The sequence below is a fragment of the Caretta caretta genome, chromosome 7 (assembly GCF_965140235.1).
Source record: "Caretta caretta isolate rCarCar2 chromosome 7, rCarCar1.hap1, whole genome shotgun sequence".
In the NCBI taxonomy this organism is placed as follows: Eukaryota; Metazoa; Chordata; order Testudines; family Cheloniidae; genus Caretta; species Caretta caretta.
This window is the reverse complement of record NC_134212.1, coordinates 88,877,714-88,896,751: the sequence shown is the minus strand read 5'-3', so window position 1 is coordinate 88,896,751 and position 19,038 is coordinate 88,877,714. Positions and strand designations below refer to the sequence as shown.

Sequence of the window (19,038 nt, the reverse complement as noted above, 5' to 3'; positions counted from 1 at the left end):
AAAAATGCAAACTGAATGTAACCAGGAGGGGACTAAGGAAAAGAGACGCAAAGGGAACTTAATTTAGACTTTTGGCTTCTGGTTATATTCCAGGAACAGCATGAGTACTTGTTGTTTTCCTTCTTTAAGGTTTTACTCATGAAAAGTCAATAAAGAAGTCTGAGGAGCCTTGTTTGATGATAGTTACTTTTTAATCCAAATAATCAAATGGAATTAAAAGTGAACATATAAGTAAAACACTAGCTACAGAAGCTCACGGACATATTAATATGTATTATTTGTAATATACTTAGTGGAATTATTTTCTCATATTTATAATATTTAAATTAATAGCACTCTCAAAGTATTATTACTATATTCTATCATTATAAATTGGACATTCAATTTACATACAGGATTAGAACTGCCAATAAATTACAAGTATTTGCATATACATTCAGACACAAATATATACCTGCATGTTAAGACAAACCAATATTTTGAAACGTTCTGAATATATAATATTATTTCAGTAATTAGCAAAATACAACATCTTTTAAGAAGTAATTTCTTCAAATAGTTTTTTTAATCAATTTATTTCAGTTCACTTAGCACCTCTTTTTGTAGGCACTCTGTGTATATCTGAGTGCTTAAGTTAAAGAGGAAGTAATGTTTGCAGAAATAGACTTTTTACGTGATATGCTTGAGTGCTCATGGAAACTAAATACTGACTCCTCATAGAGCACTGTTTGTGACCAATTCAAGTCTTTAAAATGCTTGGAAAAAGTCTTGAATAATTTTAATAAAAATACATCCAAAAGAAAATAAATTAATCATTATGAATTCATTCAGCTCTAAATCTATGCTAGCAGACCAAAAAACAGGTTTTGTACACTTGTTTCCTGGGTGAAACATTATCTCAAACATTTACCTCAGGAAATTGAATCAGAGATAAAGATGTAATATAGTAAGATTATAAGAAGTTTCCAGATTTATGTTTTAAAACAATTCTGATTCATGACTCAGTTTTAGCTGTGTTTAGGCCTTTTTTTACCATGAACATATGGATTGTTTCTGTTCACATAGATTTGTGAAATATATTTGCTTGTGAACAAAGATATTCATTTATGAACATAATTATTTATTATTCACTATTACTAAGTTATTCTCATGTTTAAAAAAATTCAGTTATCTAAGCAAGAAAGAGAAATACTATATGACTTAGATATCCAATTACACAAAGAATAATGAATAATCAAAATGCTCTGGAGATAGATCCAAAGGCTGTAATTTGTTTGAATAAAATGATTTGAGAAAGAATTACAAATAAAAAAAAATCCGGAAAATTATGGTTAGTTTGTAGTTTTTATTTCAATATGAGAAAAGGGATACATTCACAGAATCAATTATTTATCTGTAACAGTTTGACCAGCATTAGTTTATACTGTTTATATATTTAGTCTACAATGCCATACTCAATTTCTTTGGAGGTATCCATGTAGCTTCTCAGGTTTCATTCTTTCATTTAAAAAGATGCAGTTACATAAAACATGCATTTGTTTCAGACATTCATTTCTGCTAGTAAAAGGAAAGCTGAAAACAAGTTAATTATCTTCATGCCTCCTTTTAAAAAAAACACCAACAAAACTCTTGACTCCTTTGTTTCTGGATCCAAAGTGTTTCTGCTTGCTTGCTCTTCTCTTTGGATACCTGATTGATTAGATTGGATACCTGATTGATAGACTGGAGAGCCTGCAGAAATCCTACCTTCCCCTGGAAGAAGCTCAGGCCATTGTCAGAGTCAAAGAATCCTGATCCTGCTTATTTAGCTCTAGGGCCCTGAGCTGGAACCCATTGGACTGGACAGGTCTGGGTTCCCCTACCAACTTGGGAGCGAAGAAAGCCCCTAACATGCCATCATGTGCCAGCAATGCCCCTCTGTCATGTACATTGGTCAAACTGGACAGTCTCTACGTAAAAGAATAAATGGACCCAAATCAGATGTCAAGAATTATAACATTCATAAACCAGTCGGCGAACACTTCAGTCTCTCTGGTCACAAGATTACAGACATGAAAGTTGCGATATTACAACAGAAAAACTTCAAATCCAGACTCCAGCGAGAGACTGCTGAATTAGAATTCATTTGCAAACTGGGTACAATTAACTTAGGCTTGAATAGAGACTGGGAGTGGCTAAGTCATTATGCAAGGTAACCTATTTCCCCTTGTTTTTTCCTACCCCCCCCCCGAAGACGTTCTTGTTAAACCCTGGATTTGTGCTGGAAATGGCCCATCTTGATTATTATACACATTGTAAGGAGAGTGATCACTTTAGATAAGCTGTTACCAACAGGAGAGTGGGTTTGTTTGGGGGTGGGGTTGGGGGGGGGGAGAAAACCTGGATTTGTGCTGGAAATGGCCCACCTTGATTATCATACACATTGTAAGGAGAGTGATCGCTTTACATAAGCTATTACCAGCAGCAGAGTGGGGTGGGGGGAGAGAAAACCTTTTGTAGTGATAAACACCCATTTTTTCATGATTTGTGTTTATAAAAACAAACATCTTCTGTATTTTCCACAGTATGCATCCAATGAAGTGAGCTGTAGCTCATGAAAGCTTATGCTCCAATAAATTGGTTAGTCTCTAAGGTGCCACAAGTACTCCTTTTCTTTTTGCGAATACAGACTAACATGGCTGCTACTCTGAAACCTGACAAACTTGGAAGTGAAGAAAGTGTTTTTCAGAGCTCTGGGCACCAGGAGTATCCTGACAGCCCCACTAGGCTAAGTGAGCCCAGGGGCTATGCCACGCTTGGCTAAAGGGGCACTGACGCACTACTTCACACACTTTTTTACTTTCTTTATTTTAAAGTTTGTATATTGATTTTCAGTTTAAATAAAATTCTCACATGCAATCTGTGACAAAAGGAATTGGTCAAACATACTGGAAAAGAGAATCTGGAAATAACATCTAACAGTATTGCAACACATTTGAATGTTCTTTAGTATATTGGCTTTCTTCTGTCCATTGGGATCAGGCTGTGGTAAAGGAGTGGGTGGAATGAAAAGCAGAATATAAAAACCTACCTGGGCCTCCTTAGTGATCATTGATGCAGTAACTATGTCTTTGTCTAATCCCAAATGAAATAGGAGAGAAGAAAGATTAAATCCAGAACCTATTACCATTCCATTGCGATAACTGCCAGAGAACTAAACAAGCTTAGAGTCAACCATTAGGGGCAACGTATATTGCACAGAGTTTCAAATTATTTAACAGGAAGATAAATTGTCATTGTGAAAACTCATGAGATCCTTGATGAATTTTTACGCAGTGTTTACTAAGAAAAAAAACAACTCCCACTATCCTCAGTGGAAATGTGCTTAAGTGAAGATTGGGAAAGACGACTGTAAGAAGTTGGGTGAAATTCTATGGCCTGTGTTATGTAGGAGGTCTGACAAGAAAATCATTACAGTTCCTTCTGATCTTAAAGCCTAGAAATCTATAAATAAATCAGAACTCAGCAAGGACTTATAAGTAACTAAAGAATCCATGGAATCTATAAGTAAAAATCAGCAATGACCTCAAGATTTGTCTTATTATTAATACAGAGCTCTGTGAGCAATAAACACAATGAGGAAAACAGTGAATATCTATATCTTACATATAGTCCTTTATAAGAACAAATATCCAAAGCAGGTTATTAGTTATCATGTAATTAGCCCTACTAATTTAAGAATATAAAATATGAAATATAAGATTAAAGAGTTATTCAAATATCATAATAATCTAACTCTAATGCAATCAAATGTGTGGTCTTGGAATGTCTGTTTTGATGGATATGCTCAGGTCTCATGTTGGCGACTTAGCCTCTCAAAAATAACTTCTTTATTGGACTATCCGACAAAAAGATTTGCTGGAACGAGTGTGGCCACTACCATCTCTTCTTCTTCAGAACAAAAAACATTCTAATCATCATAAGGATTTCTCATTTTTTGCATAAATCAAACCCCTTTTTGTTTCTTAGGGCAGTAACCTTGAATATTTTAATTCTCCCAACAGCCAATTCAGATTTTTAGGCAATGTTTTCTTTGTGCTTCTAAATGCGTTTTAGAATGCCACTATACCTACTTTTAAGACTAAGTTAAGGATAGGGCATTTTGTAGAAATGCAAACACCACATCATTGCTTCTGTTTCCCCTGGGAAACAGAACTGAGCAAAGAATTTACAATAAACTATTTATTTGAATTTGATCTTTTTTCAGCTCATGGAATATTCCTTGAATTGACAGAACAAATCTTTTTGAACTTTTTTAATCTATGGATTGATCATGAGTATTCAAAATTCAAACTGTGTTGCTTATCTGGGAACGATCACATATATCACATTATATTTATTTTTTCTTTTCTGATGGATGGTTGTGGTACAATTACCTCAACATACACATTTAAAATTTGTAGTTTGCAAATACTCACACATGAAATTTCAAAAACAGATTTATGTAAACAACCCTTCCAGTAAATTTCAAACATTCAAATTAACATGTAAACTGAACACAAAATGACCTTGAGCACGGCCAAAGATAGATCACTCAAACATTGGAATAGAAATTTAAAGAAAACTTGCAGCTAAGGGCTTTCTGTTGCTTCCCAAGACCTTTGCTTTTCTGAAAAGTAAAGTTTGATATTGCAGCCACCCTTTTAAAATAAAGTCGCAAGTGGCTTTAGTATGGTAAATTGATTTCATTTCTTGCCAGAAAGGAAATATGCTAAAACTTGAAGCATTATCAGCATCAGTTTTATAATGGCTACTGCTTTATTCAGTTTTCTAATGGGAAGATATTCTGTAGTTGACAACTATTGTTGTGTATCATGTAATTTAGATAGGTCATATCCTGGGCTAGTTGGTCTACTATTTTTTTCATATGTACCCTAGTGAAAATCGTAAATGCAACAACTTCAGGTGCTGCAACAAGTCCCAATACTGCTGTCAGCTCCTTTTGCTGAGTCCAAAAATGTCCTCTATGCTTTCTGTCATTAGTTATGACATACGGAACTGGAAATAAGGAAAAGCCCCTGGCAACTATATTTGATATCTTTCTAAAAATGGTGTCGTTCTAGAGAATGGGCTGGCTAATGGAGGTCTCCTTTTTAATAAAAGAACAAGGAAAGGGCCAGGATACTTCAGACACATAAGCTTGACTTCAGCTGAGAGGAAGAGATCAGAAACAATATACAACAATTCAACTTCTATAATTAGAAAGAAATAAAATAAAATAACACAGTCAGCATAGATTCATAGAAAGAAGGTCGGGTCTGACAAAATTGCTTGAATTTTCAAGTGCATTACTGAAGCAGGAGATAAAGATGAAACTGGGGACAAGTTCTCTAGATTTAGGGAAAGCATTAGATTGTATATTAATTTACAAAGCCACAAAATACAGCATAGGGGGAGAACTGCTGAAATGGATTAAAATTGGCTTAGGGAAAAGAAACAGAGGGTAACTTCAAGATAGACAAGATTTTTGACGTTTCCATCACTGAAGCTCATGATGTTGCAGTGAAATGATCTTGGCACATAATATGTCTTGACAGGTTTAAAACCCCCCGAAACAAACAAAAATCTTCTTTACTCTGGTATGGATAAGGGACTTCTGTATTAGTAAGGTTTATGATGTTGTAGTGCAGTGAAAAATACACCTTGTGACTGTCCACAATTATTATTAAAAATAATAAAATCTCTTTCTCTCCTCTTTACTTTGAGTGGAGAAAAATACGGACTGTGCAATCACTATAGCATATTCTGAATGATGTACATAATTTAAAATTAGTGCAGAGAGGCAAAGCTGATAATCCTGTAAATGGAAGAAAATTGATTTACATAAAATGAGAATCTGGCCTCTCTGTTGTGCTGTGCTGTATGGTATAGAAATAAAAAGTCAGTCTTAAAGCACAGTTACCAAGCAGCAGTAACTAGGATACCAATGCTATTAATGTTCTGAGTATAAAGAAAAACTGAACATTCTGTGATCCTATCTAAGCAGTTTTTCCCTATATTCAGAAAAGGATTCTTTGGAATCTCAGATACATGTGTGTGGCAACTGTGGGTACAGAACAACTTTTTAGCGGTGACCACTATATTAGTTATATGATGAAACTATAGGAACAATATTTTCAGCTTTGAAACAACTAGCAAGACAAACAGCAAGGCATTTTTTGTGTGCTCTTTTCTGGGCCCCCCTCTCTCTTTGTTAGTTCACCACCATCACTCCAAGCAGTAACCTAAGTGTATGTCCTCACATCAGCCAAAATGCCCTCATTCAAACTACCATCCTTTGTATCTTTTTTCTACCCCTCTCTGGTAAACCATAATATTTAATATATTTTACAGTTACTTTTTAGATATTACAGATCCCCAATATACACACTTATAATATTTCCTATGCTGAATCCTACTGGTTTCAGCTTTGTGACTACTTAATGTTTTAGAAGTTTTGCAATTAAATTTGTCTCTTCATCAGTGATATAGCAGAGGAAACTAATGTAGATGAAAGGTTTTAATAAGTGTGAGAGAACTACATTAAAATATTTGATAATTATACTGTCATTGCCCAGCTGTTCCATATCAAAACATGATGAAGTAAGCAAACTTTGTACATAATCAGGAAACAGGTGTTGAAAAATCTCTTAATACTCTTTGTAATTTGCTGTTGACTGTAACTGCTATTGGCACTGAATGTCTATTAATGCTTTCCTCCCCCTGGTTGCTACAGTAATGAACAGTGGGCATCTCTTATCATTTTCTCCTTCCTGATACTCTCAGAAATGCTGTACTCCACATCCGCAAGAGTTCTTTCTGCTCTAATTCAATTCTCACCAGGCAAAAAACCCCTTCCTCTTGGTTCAACTAATATTATGCAAAGCACAGCCTACCAAAATAATATTGGGGATGAGTCACTGCACTTTAGAAGCTATGTCCACCTCACCTTCTGCTTTCCAAAGGCACATTTAACCATATTTTGATTCAACAACCATATCAGCAAGTATCAGTGCTTGAATCTTTTGATGTAATCTGGGTAAAATTTCAGTAGCCAAGGGAATAATGGATAGGTATTTCAATAAGAATCACAAAAGGAACAGAGAACCCAAATAATTTCTACTGAAAGCAGTGGAAGAATGACACTGTCATTTTCCCTGCAAGCGAGAGTTTGTGAAAATCGTGCACTTTGCAAAGCCTGCTGATGTAAAAATAAAGGAACATGCCCAGGAATATGCCTCTCTGATCCAGCATGCCTGCATCACAATGGTATACTGCCTTTCTGGCTAACATACTGTTTCTTGCGATGGGCAAGGAATGAACAAATTAATTTAAAACATTTCGTTACTTGAGGAATGGTCTTGTGGGCAATGACACATCCTAAAATGACTTTAATAATGTCTCCTCTCCACAGGTTTGCCCACATTAAACATGTTCCAGTGTGCTGGACTCTACAACTGTAGCTAAGTTCCATATCATATTACCATTTTCTGTCCATTGGAATTGGAGCTCTCATCTGGGTGGACTTGAATATTGGGCTAACTCTTAAGTTGCTTGACACACTACTTGTTGTGGGGCAGGATCCCAAAGTAATTTACTTGCAACTTTGAAATTTGATCTGCTGAATTCTATCCAATGTAGTTTGGACAGTGTTCCCATCTAAATTCTTATGAAATCGAATGCTACTACAGAGTTGGCTCTGCCACTGCCATTTTATGATGTGGTCTCTTCTGAGGTTTATATCAGCATGGCTAGAATGCCTTTCAACCACCACAATGCTTTTGTGATTGAAGTAGCCATTCTGGAAACTACCCAATGACTTCTTGCCCCAGCAGCTGTTAACTTAGAAAATTGGTGCTTTTGGAAAACTCAAAATGTACTTAAATAGCCATGATTGTAAGGCAGGCTGAGTGTGTATGCACTAACTTGCTTGTGTCAGAAACAGTGGTGCTGTGTAGATGAGCTGAGCAATTGCAGGAACAAGTGACAAAATCATTTTATGAAAAGAATGGCAATGGTTTCCTCCCAAGAGATGATGAGCCCTTGTAACTCTGATTGATATCAATGGGAATTTGGGGGCACTTAGTAGATGCCCAGCAATTGCCAAGATCAGGACTTCAGTTTAGATGCACCCTTACACTTTTGCTGCTCAATTTGTATTTCAGTGCAAAAAATTTTTCTTCCATGATCTGAATTTCTCCTAGCATTATAAAGATCAATTAAAATATTAAGAGGTACATGCACTAATATTATAAAGAAAAAATTGCTTGATTATAGTTTTATAATAATTATATTATGAATATATGTTCATACACATAGCTATATAATCTAACATCAAAGCTCATTTTTCTTTAGAAGTTCCCATGCTCTTTTTAAGATAAAAAGTAATTAGCTACATGGTTAGATAGCTTTGTAAATTTTTTGTGTAATCTAATATAGTAGAAGCTGTCACTATTGTCAGTTCTTTAAGCATGGTCTTTTTATTATTACTAATAGACACACACAGTAATCTATGAATTTAAGTCAAATGAATCTCAATCAATCTATTGAAAGAAAACACAAACTTTGAACAAGCAATTTATGTAAATATGGTATATACCAGACAAAATACTACACATCTTTTCTAGTACTTCTGTATTACAAGACATTTAGAATACATGCAACTCCAATGCAATTCCCTTTTACATTTGTCCCAGTTGTTCTGGTGGCTTATTATGTAATTTGAAGGAAATACAACTTTTGTGTGAAACAAAAAACATCACTCCCCAAAAAACAATAAAAACAGTGCTTGTTCCAATTACATGGAATAGTTTTATACATTCTGCATGGCTTGGGACCACTCTTTTGCAGATATTATTTTTGCATTGCTTTTCCATCTTTCTTTGATTAGATTTGCTGGTCCTTCCTTTATTGTCCTATAGAATCTACTAACCAAGCTCATGTTCATTGAATCTGTCAGAAGAGTTTCCAACTCTATAGTCAATCAGAGTTTGCATTTGTGACAAATACGGCCCTTCTGTCTTGCATGTATTAATCTTCAAACTGCACAAATATTAAATGACTGTTTTCAAAGCATGGATTGACTTCACATACAAAAAGTGTCAGGTACACTTTGGGCATTTCAAAAACAATATCTAAAAAGGGAACAAACAGAACATTGGGGGGAAACAAATTCTTGAAAGTTAGAACATTCCTATGGTTACATGTTTCTAAGTTTCAGAGTAACAGCCGTGTTAGTCTGTATTCGCAAAAAGAAAAGGAGTACTTGTGGCACCTTAGAGACTAACCAATTTATTTGAGCATGAGCTTTCGTGAGCTACAGCTCACTTCATCGGATGCATACCGTATATCTTTTCTCAGATACTGTACAATCCTGACTGTTGTCAAATTAGTCCTCATATGGTGTAATATTTATGTTTTAGTAAAACTTGTTTTCCCTGTTTCACTTTTATATGGTCTTTTGGGCAACATACTGATCTGATATCAGAGGCAGAGACATATTCTAGGTGTTACACCTATTGCGACTTTTGAACTGGTAAATTTGAAGCTTAAACACAAATGTTTTTCTGAATTACACATTTTCCCCTTCCAAATAAAATGAGATTAAATTCAACATCAACTCAAGCACAATGAAAAACATAAACCTAGTAATATTAAATGAGAAATACTTAAAAAACTAGATATGGAGCAAAACTCCCACATTGTACCAACTCAGTGGATCCCTGAGTAGTACTGTATTAAACTACTATTATTCAAGCAGTCAGAATATTATGTTTGCTTATTATCTCCTTGACTGAACAAAAAACACATCAATTTGAATCTAACAATACCTGTAAAAATTTCCTTTCATAATACAGCTTGTTATTAAGGTACAAAACATGTATCACTAGATTTGTGTTACTGATTTTTTTTAATTGATGTCGTGTATGTACATGTTTGGCTGCGCTAGTGTCACTGGATTTGTACAACAAAATCAAAACAAAACAAAACAAAGTCAGGGTTTTACTGTGGCAGGTTTGAACCATAACTGCACATGCATTTTTGTTTAGCCATTAATCCACTTGTGTTTTATACATCCAAATGACAGCTATGCTCTGATAGATTAAAAAAACTGAAGACAACCTAGTATCGAAATGGATTACATGGATTATAAATGGAAATTTTATTTCATTCTAAAACTGTAATAGCTTCAATTGCATTTAGATTACTGCACTTTCCAATATGGGAAAAAAGTAAAAACAGGTGCTGGATCATTCAAAATACCAACAAGCAGTGGATTTGCAATTGTGTTTCCCACCCTTGTAGCACTGTAATCCCTTGTTCTCAGAGACAAACTGGGTGAGGTAATATCCTGTATTGGACCAACAGAGATTGGTCCAATACAAGACATTACCTAACTCAGCTTGTCTCTGTAATGTCCTGGGACCAACACAGCTACAACACTGCAAATACTTTGTTCCTCAGAACAACCAGGAAAGAATGCTGGGCATCTGGTATATTTATCATCAACCTCTCCAAGAAATTGGGCCTGTCTCTATCCAAGTGAGGGCTTGGGATCCTGAATCATGACTTTGTTGTGTTTCATAAATGTCCAAAGATAGTTTTAAGAGATCTGTTCCTGTTAGTTACATGACATCTTGGGGTCTCAGCAATATGTTTTTGGCTAGCTGCCGTTTTCAGATATTGAAACTCTCTTTGTGGTCTGAGGAGGCCTAGTCTGTTCATAGAATCAGAGAATATCAGCATGGGAAGGGACATCAGGAGGTCATCTAGTCCAACCTCCTACTCAAAGCAGGACCAATCCCCAATTTTTGCCCCAGATCCCTAAATGGCCCCCTCAAGGATTGAACTCACAACCCTGGCTTGAGCAGGCCAATGCTCAAACCACTGAGCTCTCTCTCCCCGCCAAAAGTGTCTATCTTAAAGAAAGGAATGTGTGTTTACCTCAATTTACATATAAGTAGTACACAGAGTCCTTGCGACAGCAAGAGGGAGACAAAGCAAATCTGCATTTCAGCATACACGGAGAGAAGAAAGAGTACGGGGGCACCTTCACCTCAGACTCTGCATCACTTTCTTTGAATAAACTTTCCTTTGAAGGGTAATTCTCAGAAGAATCCACTTCAAAGGACAACAGGACTATGTAAAGTGAGGGGCAAGTAGATCTCTGTCTATCTCTCTCACTCAAGAAGACAAAGGAACCAGACTTTGGGATGGGTTCTGATCTGAGAATTTGGTCAGCCCTGTGCTGGCAACATAGAGTAAGAATTTTACCTTGAACCTAGCTTGTTAAGTCTTAGTTACTAGAAAGAGTTTTATCTTTATTTCTCTAGTAACCATTTCTGACTTCAATGCCTTATACTCATACTGACTTCGAATCACTCTCTTCGTATTCAAATAAACTTGTTTTATTCTTTAATTCAAACTAATCCAGTGCTGTGTTAAAATTTAATTGTTTGGTAACTCCAATTGAAGTAGCAAACCTTACAGCTCAGGTATTATAGGCTGTCCAGGAGATGGCTGGACAGTGCAGAACACACATTTTGGGGAAAATCCAGGACTGGGAGTGTGTTGAAGTCACCTTGCAAGTGGAAGCCAGAGAGTGACTGGAGTGTTGCTGGCAGGCTGCAACTATACTCAGATACTCAGGTTGTGACCTCCATGCTGTTTGTGAGGGGCCCATGTTGGGAGCTACAGCAGCAAAGCATTGTGCGGCATCCAAGGTTGCGGGGCAGGTCGTGACATAAGCCCTCTCTAGTCTGGACTGCACCTCAGAATGTGATAACAGTATAATGTAACCAGTGTTAGACTACGAATATAATGCAAACACATATAATTACATATTTATTAATGAATATACTTGTAACAATTGCCAACACATTTTATATACAATTACATTTTTGCTGAAGTTTTCCCTGGGTTTTATTCCTTTCCTCTTCCTTTCTTTTCTCTCCTCAAACTTTTCACTCTCCCTTCTTTCTTTAAGACATGTCTTTCCAATTCTTCCTTTCTCGCTTCTTTCCTTCCCTTTTTTCCACTATACGGAGCTTCCCCCACCTTTTTTACATGCATAACGTTTTCTCCTTTCATTCAAACCCAAACCCTCCACAATCGCTCTTCTTTATCTGTCAGCCAGCATTCAGACTGTGTTCACTGTTGACTGTCAGCTGCACCTCAATCCCTGTCCTCTCCTTTTAACCTCAGGCTTATCTATCAAACAGCATACTTCGTTTTGTGTGCATGTAGAATAGAGACAGTGCTAGGGAGAGAATATCTCCTTAGTCTCTTCTGATACACAGCACTTACACACTTTTCCCCTCCTGGGGAAGGAGAGGAGAGACAGACCTAGAGGTATCTACAACCATTCCTCCCCATTCGCAGTTGACTGAGTGAAAAATTGCCCCTGTTTGAACAGCATTTGGTCAAACAGAGATCTCCATACTAAACTAAAGATCAGATTATACCATACAGTTGTACTAAGCACACTAGCGTATGGAGCAAAGACAGAGATTGGAGGCTGCCCAATATAGATGGCTGAGGGAGATGCGATACGATTCATGGAAAAACAAAATAAATGCAAAACTAAGGAATCTAACAGAGCAGGACATGTTAGAAAATATCATCAAAGAAAGAAGGCTCAGGTGGTTGCAACAAGTATATTGTACAGAAGATGGGAGACATACTAAGCAAACTTTGAATTGGGTACCCAAGGAAGGAAAGAAAAAGCAAGAAAGGCCAAGCAAGAACTTGCAGAAGATAGTGATGGAGAATACTGAATGTGCTGGTATCCTCTGGGAAGAAGTACTACAACTAGCAAGCAGCCATAATCAATGGAGGTACTGGATTGCACTCAGCTCTTAGGCAAAGGGAACAGACCACTGATCTGTTTCTCTTTGAGAAATGGTGGTGTGAGCACTGCTCATAGCTGAGGCCTGGCCTGACACAAGTAATTAACACATAAGGGAGGCCTCATTTCTTGGAGAACAGAATTAGGGAGGTAAACAGATCATAAGGCTCAAAAAGACAGAATGTCTGAGCCAGCTAAGATAAGAGGGAGAACTCCCATGGAACCATTTACTAACAATGGACAAGAAAAGTTAGGAATGTAAGGAGGAGGTCAAGCATGAACCCTCTCATGGACAGAACATGCTGTCCCAAGAAGTGTGATACAATGTATAGTAAATGCAATGAGATGTGTAAATTCATATGAAAGGAGAGGGTTTCTTTGCAACTTCAGATGTGGTATGCCCTATACCGACCTCCTACACTTGAGTCTAATCAACTCAGCATAGGTTTGCTGTGTGCCAAATAAAGAACACAAGTGATTAAATCTGGAGTCAAACTGAGGTTTTTTGGATCCCAGAGAACTGGATAAAGTGTTCTCCCCAAACTGAACAAGGTTCTCTGGATAAGCAGAGTGGAAAAAATCTCGTAGGAAATCCCAACATTGCTGGGCAAGCAAATAGCTTAATGGGAGCCCTACACATTTCTAAGCATCAGTGAATCCAGAGACTGTCCTTCAGCAAAAGAAGGAAGTTGGGCTTTTCATAGCTGGCCTCCTTCCTCTTTCCACTACGACTGTGTTTGGGGTCATGAAGCAAGGGATTTTCAGAATAGGACCAGACGCGGAAACATGTGCTCAGAGTATATGGTAAAGGCGGGGTGCTGTGTGGTGGCACTCTTGGGTCAGCCCAGTCAAAAGCAGAGAGGACAAGGACAGGAAATGGGGACAGGTGAGAAATATCTAACTGTGTTGACAGGAGACAGAAGGAAGGACAGGATGCATAGGAGGGAAATATCAAAAGGTCTGGATAAGATTTCCATAAGCATCCATATTTTTAGGTTTCCCTGAACATTGTTGCTTTCCTGCCGTAGAAATATATAATAATGCCAATGGAGCTGAACATGGTGCATATTTACAGCATGTGGTAACATACTTTCCAACATACATCTTTGGCACCAAAGGTTCAAAACAAACAGACAAAACCAAAAAACACATTATTAGTTCAACGGAAGGCAAAAAAACCCAAAAAATACCAAAAAAACCAAAGAGGGACTAGGACTTGGGGAAGGAGGATTCTTCTCCCCCCGCAGCAATCAGATCCAGTGTCTCCCGTTCGCTCCATGCTGGAGCTCGTTTGCGATTCTGGGGGGACTGCATGGTCACCTGTGCTGCTGAGCTTGCCACACTGACCAAATAAGAAATTAAATTAAAAGGTTCCTGGGGCTTTTCCTGTGTACCTGGCTAGTGCATCGGAGTTCAAAGTGCTGTCCAGAGCGGTCACATTGGAGCACTCTGGGATAGCTCCCGGAGGCCAACAACATCGATTTGCATCCCAGCAAGGTCAATTTGAGCGCTACTCCCCTCGCTGGGGCAGAGCACAGAAGTCGATTTTAAGAGCCCTTTATGTCAACGGAATGGGGTTGCTTGTGTAGACGCATTCATTATAAAATTGACCTAACGCAGCTAAATTCGACCTAACCCTGTAGTGTAGACCAGGGCTAAGATTACAGAATGATCCACACCTGGGAGAGACCAGGGTGATTGCCCTATAAAGAACAGGAGGAGACTAGCAAGAGACCAGGGAAACTTAGGGAAGCTCCTGCAGGAAAGACTCGAAGGTCAAGGGAGCTGTGAAAGGGAGACACTGTAGTGAGCAGGATGCTTCTGCTAGAGACCCTGACTGAGAGAAAGATTTGTGCCTGGAAGCCAGAACCAGAAGGCTGAGCAAGGCTGAGTGTCAGCCAGGTAAATCCTAAGAGTACTGGGCCAAGTTCCTACTAGAGATCTTAACTCGGAGAAGGGTTTGGGGCCTGGAAGCCAGAAGGCTGAGCTCCAGACAGGTAAAACCAGAGAGGCTTTGAATTGGGACCTAGCTCTGGGGAAAAGTGCTGCAGGCTCTCTACTTAAAGGGAGAGTGTGACTTAACTGGAGTTATGGCATGGAGGGCGAGTATCTAAGGACTCAAAACATTTCCCCCCAGGGTCCCATTTATTACCTGTGGCCTGAGAGTTAAGGGGCCCTGAGAAATTGTTAGCAGTATACTAGAGAGTGACCTCTGGCCATGAGGGGGTGCGCAGGAGGCAGCCAACCCTTTTCCAGAATGCTACAGTATTAAACTTGGGCTCAGACACTACAATATTCTCTCTGATTCAGCATACAAATTAAAGTAAACATCTGCAATTTGTTACATTCCATAACCCATTATTTGCTTCTATACCTACTAATAAATGCAGCAAAACCTCTACGACTTTCTGCATCATTATGCAACCTCCTAAGGGATTATCCCAAATGTACAGAATACAATTTTTCTTTCTTACAAAACCACATCTCTTAAGCAAATGATTTTTGTTGCACCCTATCACTATAACCTTAAGCAAAACATAAATCTTTTAGGGTACACCCAAAGTAAAACTAATCTATGAGGTTTCATGCAGATATTAGAATATATAAATCTCAATACTACCTATTCCCTTATTTCTAAGTTTCAAATGGTGAAAGAAAGTAACTCTGAGACCCATCTTCCCATGTTTTCTAAAATGGAATTCAGTACTGTAGATAACAATACTATTCAAAGATACTGCAGTAGCTACCCCCATCTTGTTTTCAGAGTTATGCATTTAGTTCCATATCAACTAATTAATTTGAGTTATAGAGTGTTATCCTAACTCATTTTGAAATTAAGGACAGAAAAACAGAGAGGGGCTGAACCCATACGTTATGAGTGGGATGTTCAAAAGAACTCAATGTTGACCTAACTCTGCTCCCATTTACTTCACTGGGAACACAGTTAGGCCAACACTGAGTTCCTTTGAAAATCCCACCTTATAACCAAAGTCATGGATCTGGATCTCAGCTTCTCTGTTTTCCTTCATCTCTAAATGTTGAATTCTCCTATGATATGTGTACATTGTTTTTTTCTGACTCTGTATTCAGTATTATGAATATTATCTTTATGATTCATATTCCTAAGTATACATATTAGATATACTTACAAAGTTTAAATGAAGTGGGAAAATGTGAAATATAAAATGCATAATTTTGTTTCTACTATATTGATAAAAAACAAACATACAAGTTACATTATTTTTAACTTATACTATAACAAAAATTAATAGTAAATATTTATAAAGGATCATGAACCCTAAATAGTCCCTTTTCAAAAGTGCACTTTACCCATTTTACTAGAAGTGATTTGTTTATTAACTGCCTCTCTACCAAAAAAAAAAAAAAGTAGAACATATCCACAATTTTCTCCAGAGATTTTATTGTTAAGCAGTTTCGCAAGTGTATGGAAATGAGAATTCAGTTGAAATTACCTTAATAACCAAATCAAATTTCTGGTGCAAATCCCTGTTTATTGGCTTTAGGAGACTGAGTACAGCTGTTGTGAGATTCATACAGAAGTACTGTGGATAATCCTCAGGAGTCCCTGCAAAAAAGATATTGAGGTTTGAAAACATAATTGAGAGGAATAAGTACTGTGCGTAACAGCTTTATTTAAACCGTACATTTACTTCACTCATTAACCAACAAAGGAATAAAATCAAATTCAATTAGTACAGGGGTAAAAAAATTATGCAGTATGTGAGAAAGAAAGAACAGATGTAATAATTTCTTTTGTAACTTTCAAAAGTTTAAAAACAGCTGTTTTCACAATTTTTAAATAAATTTGAGGATTTATAGTCCGTGTTCATGTCACTAAACATGTCACTAAAACATCAGCACTTATGACCTTGAACATTCCTTCTGTTCCCTTAATATATCAATATATTTAATACTGTGCAAAACAGAGGAAGGGAGACTCGAAAGTATGATTTTCCTTTTTTTAAAAGTATTTTAGAATGGTAGGATTAGATAAACAAAAGCAGAAAATATCTCACTGCTGGCCTCAGTAAACAACTGCTAAGTGACAGGTTAGGCCCACTGTACAAAGATTTACACATGTACTTCAGTGTATGCACTGTAAGAAGTCCCATTAACTTCAATGGGACTACTCAAAGTGCATAAATGTAACTATGTGCTGGTCTGTAAATCTGTGCAAAGACAATATAATAGAGACATTTTCTACTTACTTACAGAGTTTTCACTTTTAAGATTTAGAAAGAAAAGAGAAGAGGTATGCAGAGGTGAAAAGGGTGAGGTAAAAAAGGTAGTACTTGAATAACAGCTTTGGCAGAATACAAAGACAGCACTTTTTACCGCAGATTACCAAGTGCTCCAGAAAGGTTTATTATGGGAGTACTGCATATATTGCTGAAGAGATTAACAACAAAATTATTGGTAATGTTTGCCTCTGTTAAGCGGCACTGTACAGACCCATACACAGTTGTGATCTACAGGCTTTACTGTAAGGGAAATTATGTTTCTCCAAAAGTTAAAACTTATGGCAGAACTAGAATTTTGCAGGCGCCCTAGGCTCCATTATGGAAATTCTACCCTTTTAAGAGCCTTGCCACAGGGAGTGAAAGCTATCAACTCTGACAGTGTCTAAAGGAAACTCAATGTGTGAGCTAAAATCTACCCTGATCATCTTTGTTAGCATATTGAAAAAGCAATATCATGTACTGAATAGGCACTTTCATCTTGGTCAAAAAGAGAGAGAGAGAGAGAATGAATAGCAGGAATGCTGTATTCTACTTTATAGAAGTATCCAGAAAATCAGTTGCTCCCAATGCTGGTAATAAAACTGCAAAAACCATGGAATGGAAAACAGGTGTACACAAGAGTTAAATGTTTAATTCACAGGAGATGGAGATAATATATGTAAAATATTGCACACATACCTGTGTGTACATATATATATATATATACACATTCACCCACAAACAAAACAAGTACTGATATAATATGTCAAAAAGATTTTATTAGCTTGAGACGGCCGTAGTACTCAAGAATGGTGTACCTTATACTGGTCATTTTAAACAAGTGGTGATAAAAACTTCACACCACACTATCATGCATTGTATGTTGTAAATACTACATATATCAGTTACTTGATAGCATATATATATAATTTTAAGTGTCTAAAATATTTCTATTTATAGTATTCATAAATGGATTATTTACTGGATCACTCTGTGAAAGATGTGGGGGTACTCTTTAATAATTGTTATCACTGTATATGTATTTGTCACTAGTATGGTATTTCTGTACAATATATGGAAATGGATATTTCATCCTAGAGGTGTGTCTGGAGAGCAAAGACTGCCAGAATATCAGAGCCAGCTTTAAGGGCACTAGCCCAGTCTCCAGCGCAGCCCCAAACCCTTTACAACAGGAGAATTCAGGTCATCCATACACATGAGAAAGAACCAAATTGGAAGAGAGAAACAGAGAGGCTCACAGACACACAGGAGGATATATTTTCAACCCTCTCTGAGTGGAAACACACATTTCAACCACTTGGGGACTGGATCTCTGGGTGGCAGCCCCCATAACCCAACCATGTCAATGCAACAGACTTGACTGAGTTTGGCACATGTAAGTTTCCCTTTGGACACAGAAACAGCACCTTCAAAACAAACTATTAGTTATTCATTCACCCAACATTATAAAGCACCTGGAGCAAAGGGTAAAAATAATAAAGGCTTATGTTTTGAATATATGAATATTTCCTCTTACCAAATCCTTACATTTTCTTTGCATGCTTTGATACATGTCATATAGTCTAATTACCTCCATCCCTGTGCTGGGAGAAGCACTGTCCTTCTAGCAGCATGCTCCCTGTGTCTCTGTGGGTCTTCCTGCTTCCCTGAGAGTACCCAGTTATGCTCTGTCCACTCACACTTAATCCCCTCTCTTTTCTAGGACTGGGGTCTTGTTCTAGTTTAGGATCCTCCTTTGATCCTAGGCTTAACCTTGGGAAGAGTACATCATTCTCAGCTGGAGGGGAGCCAAGTAAGGTGTATCCCTCAATAAACAGCTCTCTCATTGTTTCCTCAAGGAGTCTGATCTTATCTTCTGTGATTATTTTGCTTTTCCTGCTTGGTTCCTTTAGAACCCTTTTGATATCAAGC

General features: G+C 37.3%; 1 protein-coding gene across 7 annotated transcripts in view; it reads right to left on the bottom strand.

Moving 5' to 3' along the window:
* PCDH15 (protocadherin related 15) overlaps positions 1 to 19,038 on the bottom strand; it is a 1,356,473-nt gene that overhangs the window by 354,440 nt on the left and 982,995 nt on the right. For all 7 annotated transcript variants that reach the window (XM_048859211.2, XM_075130916.1, XM_048859220.2 and 4 more), the window contains one exon: positions 16,339 to 16,451. In XM_048859211.2, coding sequence (XP_048715168.2) covers positions 16,339 to 16,451 — 113 coding nt within the window. The remainder of the gene's footprint in view (positions 1 to 16,338; positions 16,452 to 19,038) is intronic.